The 6,672-nt window shown below is 48.8% G+C and overlaps 1 protein-coding gene across 1 annotated transcript; it reads left to right on the top strand.

Moving 5' to 3' along the window:
- Positions 1–540: 540 nt before the first annotated feature.
- Positions 541–1,834, top strand: LOC123074399 (uncharacterized). The gene is made up of 3 exons (XM_044497260.1): positions 541–1,302; positions 1,477–1,558; positions 1,667–1,834. The coding sequence occupies exons 1-3, from the start codon at positions 899–901 to the stop codon at positions 1,691–1,693; spliced, it is 513 nt and encodes a 170-aa protein (XP_044353195.1). The 5' UTR covers positions 541–898; the 3' UTR covers positions 1,694–1,834.
- The last annotated feature ends 4,838 nt before the right edge of the window (positions 1,835–6,672 follow it).

Here is a 6,672-nt window from a genome sequence, read left to right as displayed (position 1 = left end):
GGTATTTTCAAATGGCGTTAAACTATTACATAAGCTTAATATCATCAAATAATTCATCTCCTACCAATTTTAGATCAATCCAAGCTGGTATGTGAGTGCCACCTCAAATCTTGTAAATCTGACCAGTGGGACCCTTTCCATAGCAACCCCCATCTAGACTCCTCCATTTCTTGTGATATTTTGCCATCACAGTGGCTTTAGCATGTGATCAAGCCATGCCAAAGCTCTCCCGTATCCCCTCCTGTGTTTGTCTCCTTTCAGCATAAAAACCTTCCTGTTTCTCTGCTTTGGAGCTAGGTGCTACTCTTTTCTTTGCCCCTGCCCTTGCTTGTTTCTTCCTTGGCACTCGGGGTACTATGGTACACCTCCGAGACAAGGTATGGATGATCAGAGCATGGGCTAGCACTGTTTGCACGCGGTGACCACGGGGCGGACGAGCCAAATCACGCGTTGTGGCCGCCCGCGTGCCCTGTAGCCGCCCTCTTCCTCCTCGTCTCGACGCCCATCCTTGTCCTAGAGCTTCCCCGTGAGCTCCTGCATTGTCCTGTGCCAGCCCCTCTCCTGTTTCGCTGTCATCGAGCGCTGGCAGCCGTGCCCGTGATGCTAGCCTCCCCTGTCCTCCATTGGCGTCGAGCCCGAGCTCTCCCGTGTGTGCTAGAACCCTCCCCGTGGCTATGTAAGCGCCCCCGAGTCCCCTCGCAGCTCTTCACCCCTCCCCCGCCTCTCTAGTCCACCGGAACGGCCTCACCTCGCCTCTGTTCGCCGCGTCCACCATTGCCGCCTCGGCCTCGGCTCAAATTCGAGCCAGCCGAGCCCCTCCTCCACCTCTAGCCACCAACATCTTCTTCCCCACTCTCCGGAGCTCCTCTTCCACCCCTCACCCCTCGCTGGAGTAGTCATGGACATCATCCCGCGTACGGCCACCGCTCGCCTTGTTCCTCTGTTGCCCGGAACCACCTCATCCCTGCTCCTCCCCGACGTCCGTTTCCCCTCTGAAAGGACGCGACACGCCTCGCTGATCCCGCTGGTGCCATTCCCTCGCCTGGAGGTGGCCGGAGCCGCGAGCCCCATCGCCGGTGCCCCTCCTATGTACGCCATCGCCGCCCTCGTCCCGTCCTCCCCCGACGCGCGTGGACCCCTGGTCAAGTGCGACAGCATCTCCCGCACTCGCCGGTGGCTGGATCTCGGCCGGAGACAACCGGAGCTAGCCAGGCCGCCCCCCCTCCCTGCTCCTCTGCTCTGGACGTCGGGAGAAAGAAGACGGGCGCGCGAGGAGGAAGAAAGGACCAGCCGGCCCCACCTGTAAGTGACACACCCTTTGACCCAGTGGCCCCGCTGACCGTTTTCAGTGCAGGCGTATTCCTGAAATACGCTTTCCTTTGAAGAAAACGCATTCCTCTTCTCCTTCGGCTTACAATACGTTTTCACTTTCTGAAAACGTAATCTGAGAAATGCGTTTCTGTTTTACTCCACCAGGGACTTGTTTGTAGAAGATTTTTCACAGATTGGCCCCTATACTTCCACACCTCGTATCTTCGCGATCGTAGCTCCGATTGAGGTGATTCCAAAGCCCACATATTCATCTCGTCGAGCCCGTTCTGTTGGTATCATTTTCACAATGTTTCCATACAGTGAAAATGACCATTTTTCCCTTGCCCATAAACAGCCCCCTCCGGGAGAGAACTATTTCTAGCGAATCTTTCTGCGATCCTTCCGCACTTCTCCCCGAGGGTTCCTTCATCCCCAGGCAAGCCACGACAGTCACTTGCATGATGGATTTGCAGTAGCCATGGTTTCCACTTGAATATTTAATAAATGTTTGCTCCTTTAACTATTGCTATTGTTGTTTCGGTTGTGCTTGTGGATCCATGTTCATCTTCATGTTATGCCCTTATGCACCTTGTTAGTATGTGCTACTTGCTGGTATTATTCTCTTATGTCATGTTGGTTGGTAGTACATGCTGGTGATAGTGATCTTCTTCGATGCATTATTACATTTGTTATGAAAGTACATGTGTTATATATGATCATGATGCCATGTTCATCTGCATTTAGTAGTCTAAGTGTTGCATTAGTATTGATGCTAGTGATTCATATGGTTATGTTGCTCCTCCATGCTTATGTTAATATCATGCTCATGTGCATTATTATTTTGTCATATTATGACTCAGCATCTTTCGCATTCAAGTTTAACCGGACATTTATTAAACTTGAACACCTGTTAGCTGAGTCATAGTGCCATCGAAATTGAACTGACCAGTGCAGTCGCATTTGCCTTTATGAGAAGGCCCTAATGCAGTCTATTGTCGTGCCTCTCGCCGGTGCCTCCAACTAGGGAAGGTTATGGGCGCGCGCTACCCTGATCAGGTAGGCGGACATAAGCCTTGTGTGCCCATTGTTGTTGTACCCGGGTTGTCCCCGTTTGGGACTGTTTAGTTTTGCCACGACGGTGGCCGTTGGATGTCACGAGGTGACATCGGGGCCACCATGACTTAGCCCAAAGGGGAGTTTGTCGGAGTGGCCGGGAGAGTGTCATGGCAACAGATCGGTTTTGTCGGAACGCCGTTGGTCCACCCGAATGGGAGCACGAGGCCATGGGTTCTGTGTTGTGGGTACAGTGTGCTAACCTCTGAGAGTGGGTATAATCTATCAATAGTCGCGCCCGCGGATATGGGCCCAGTTCGTAGTAGGTCACACTATGGGTCAACAGTAATAATAACCTGTTTAATAAGAACCCCGGTTTGATGATGAAAGAAGTGGTTGATTCTTATGTGATCGCGAGAGGATCACAGTGGTATCGAGGATACCGAAGATGGTTGAGGTTTATGGTATTATGCGATAATCAAGGGTAAAGATCAAGCTCCTTGTGGTCATGCAATGATTACTACGGTATTGTTAATACCAAGCTCGATTTGATCCTGAGGTGATCGTGTGATGACCATGATGGTAAGTGGTTCATGTGATGGTTACGAGGTAACCCCGAACAGAGTAAGTTGGTGCATGATATTGTTAACATGTTGCATGCTAGTATCATCATGTTCTAATGCCATGCTCATCTGTTCTTGTTCTAGTGCTATCTTGTTCACCATGTCCATGCCTTGTTCCTCTAGCTGTATCATGTTCATCCTTGCTAAGTAACCTGTAATTGCCATGCTGTTGTTTGTCTTGATTGCTTTGGTTGCTGTGAGCTTGCAAGTACATTCAATGTACTGACCTAGCATGTCATGCCAGTTTGCAGGTCATGCCTTGTCTGCTTGCTTGTTTTGCCGATAATCTTGTGTTTGCGAGCTAGGATAAATGTTCCAGCCAGAGTCCCTACGGAGTGGAGTCCATCGTCATCATCGTTGTTCCGCTGCTAGAATCTATCCCACTGCTATGAGTTGTTCTGCTGCTTGCATAGAGAAACCTTGGTAGGTGTAGTGTCGTCGTGTCGATGTAATCCCCTTGTACCCCTATCGATTGTAATAAAGAGGTGATTTGTTCTATGCCAAGCAGTGTCGTATTCCAGAGACATACATCGATCTATGGGCTGGAATACGGGGCGTTCCGGTCTCTCTGAGCCGGGGTGCCTGATGACCCACAAGTATATGGGATCTATCGTAGTCCTTTCGATAAGTAAGAGTGTCAAACCCAACGAGGAGCAGAAGGAAATGACAAGCGGTTTTCAGTAAGGTATTCTCTGCAAGCACTGAAATTATCGCTAACGGATAGTTTTGTGATAAGGTAATTTGTAACGGGTAACAAGTAACAGAAGTAAACAAGGTGCAGCAAGGTGGCCCAATCCTTTTTGTAGCAAATGACAAGCCTGGACAAACTCTTATATAAAGGAAAGCGCTCCCGAGGACACATGGGAATTATCGTCAAGCTAGTTTTCATCTTGCTCATATGATTCGCGTTCGTTACTTTGATAATTTGATATGTGGGTGGACCGGTGCTTGGATACTGCCCTTCCTTGGACAAGCATCCCACTTATGATTAACCCCTCTTGCAAGCATCCACAGCTACAAAAGAAGTATTAAGGTAAACCTAACCATAGCATGAAACATGTGGATCCAAATCAACCCCTTATGAAGCAACACATAAATTAGGGTTTAAGCTTCTGTCACTCTAGCAACCCATCATCTAATTATTACTTCCCAATGCCTTCCCCTAGGCCCAAATAATGGTGAAGTGTCATGTAGTCGACGTTCACATAATACCACTAGAGGAAAGACAACATACATCTCATCAAAATATCGAACGAATACCAAATTCACATGACTACTTATAGCAAGACTTCTCCCATGTCCTCAGGAACAAACGTAACTACTCACAAATCATATTCATGTCCATAATCAGAGGGGTATTAATATGCATAAAGGATCTGAACATATGATCTTCCACCAAATAAACCAACTAGCATCAACTACAAGGAGTAATCAACACTACTAGTAACCCACAAGTACCAATCTGAGGTTTTGAGACAAAGATTGGATACAACAGATGAACTAGGGTTTGAGATGAGATGGTGCTGGTGAAGATGTTGATGGAGATTGACCCCCTACCAATGAGAGGATCGATGGTGATGACGATGGTGATGATTTCCCCCTCCCGGAGGGATGTTTCCCCAGCAGAACAGCTCCGCCGGAGCCCTAGATTGGTTTCGCTAGGTTCCGCCTCGAGACGGCGGCGCTTCGTCCCGAAATCTTCCTTCTAATTTTTTCCAGGGAGAAAGACTTCATATAGCAAAAGATGGGAACCGGAGGCCTGCCAGGGGGCCCACGAGGCAGGGGCGCGCCCCACACCCTCGTGGACAGGGTGTGGCCCCCCTCTGGTGCTTTCTTCGCCCAATATTTTTAATATATTTCAAAACTGACTTTCGTGGAGTTTTAGGACTTTTGGAGTTGTGCAGAATAGGTCTCTAATATTTGCTCCTTTTCCAGCCCAGAATTCCAGCTGCCGACATTCTCCCTCTTCATGTAAACCTTGTAAAATAAGAGAGAAAAGGCATAAGTATTGTGACATAATGTGTAATAACAGCCCATAATGCAACAAATATCGATATAAAAGCATGATGCAAAATGGACGTATCAGTGCCACACTCCCTCCCCATGCGTGCAATTTCTCCATAAGTTTATCTCGACCTCTCTCCCTTGTTTGGCGGACTTTCTCTCTGTTGGAAACAACCACACACTATCTCCTCACCTTGCTTCCACCCTTCAAGATGCATGCATGATATGATTGCATAAGACTCACACATTTTTCTCTCTACTTTATCGTGTGTTGTCCATGTCTCTTTCACACACACACACACACACTCTTTCTCTTTCTCTTTCTCTCTCTCTCTAGTTAGGTACTCTCTCTGGTCCATAACTTATGGATGTTTTGAAAAGGCAAAACCTCACAAAAGTTTGACCAGGTATATGTGGAGAAAAATATTTACATCCGGAACGATCAATAGATTCATCACAAGGTGTAGTAATTCACATCATATATCTTTGGTATTGTAGATATAAGTAATTTGTTTATAAACTTGGTCAAAGTTTCAAAAGTTTGACTTTTCAAAAAATCATAGGCACTACATTATCGAATGGAGGGAGTATCTCTTTCTCTCTGTCTACTAAGTATCTCTCACGGGCCTTCCCTCTCACTCGATCTCTCTTTACGAGGGATTATACGGTCACTGTGTGAGCGTATAGCTCCATATATTGTTTAGTTGATGGGTCAACCAGTACACATGCTGCCTTGTCAGCTCGTGTTCTCTATCTTGGTGTGCTAGCCCATGTGGTAGTGGGTGAAAATATATAAACTAGAGGCCCATCTGACAAGGTGAAGTAAAAAAAGTTTAAACCACTCGCGGTAGCACCCTGCACACTAGTAAATTGAGGGCACAGTTCTTCCGTGTGAAGGATGCTCTCGCGCACACTACACCAGTGCGCGGCGGCATGCACACAAGGACGCACTCGCGCACACCCAGCACACAATACACACCAGCACACGTGTACACCGGAGTCACCGTCGACTGAGATGGACAGCAAGGCAGCCAACAAGCGGAGGTAGCTCGAGCCAAAACCACATCCGGCGAGCCTGGACTTCATCAGCAGCCTCCCCGATGACATGTTGCTCGTCATCATCGCCATCCTCCCCACCAAATCTTCCATGCGGAACACCCTGCTCTCCCGACGGTGGCGCCCCCTCTGGCGCCGCGTCCCCCTCAACCTCACCGTCGACAGCTGCCTCTGCGGCGGGGAAAGCAAACACATGGCTGCAGTATCCAAGATCCTTGCATCACACCCTGGGCCAGCCAGTCACCTTGACATCCACATGTTTAGTACCAACTGCAAGGTCCAAGCCAAGTTCGATGAGTGATTCTTATCCCCCGCCCTAGATCAGCTCGAGGAGCTCAGGTTTGAAGCTGGACGATGTCGCTCTCTGCCGCCGTCCTCGCTCCGCCTCGCGCCAATGCTGCGCCGCGCCAGGTTCAGCTCCTGCTATTTTCCCCAGATTAATGTCGCACATGCCCTTCTTCTCCCTCAACTCAAGCAGCTCGACCTCTTCGGCATTTCCATCTCGAAGAAGGCTATGGAGCACCAACTCCGCAGCTGTACTGCGCTCGAGTACCTTCGTCTTCGGCAGATCCATGCGTTCATTAGCCTCCACATCGCCTCGACGAATCTCCGATGGATTTATTGA

Source organism: Triticum aestivum, chromosome 3D (assembly GCF_018294505.1).
Source record: "Triticum aestivum cultivar Chinese Spring chromosome 3D, IWGSC CS RefSeq v2.1, whole genome shotgun sequence".
NCBI classification, from domain to species: domain Eukaryota; kingdom Viridiplantae; phylum Streptophyta; class Magnoliopsida; order Poales; family Poaceae; genus Triticum; species Triticum aestivum.
This window is presented reverse-complemented; position numbering and strand designations above follow the sequence as displayed.

Excerpts from the sequence above, each read along its gene's own strand:
- LOC123074399 (XM_044497260.1), top strand. The coding sequence starts at position 899 with ATGGACATCATCCCGCGTACGGCCACCGCTCGCCTTGTTCCTCTGTTG. Across the intron at positions 1,303-1,476 it reads AGGACCAGCCGGCCCCACCT|GGACTTGTTTGTAGAAGATT; the intron begins GTAAGTGACACA and ends TTACTCCACCAG. Across the intron at positions 1,559-1,666 it reads CGATCGTAGCTCCGATTGAG|CCCCCTCCGGGAGAGAACTA; the intron begins GTGATTCCAAAG and ends GCCCATAAACAG.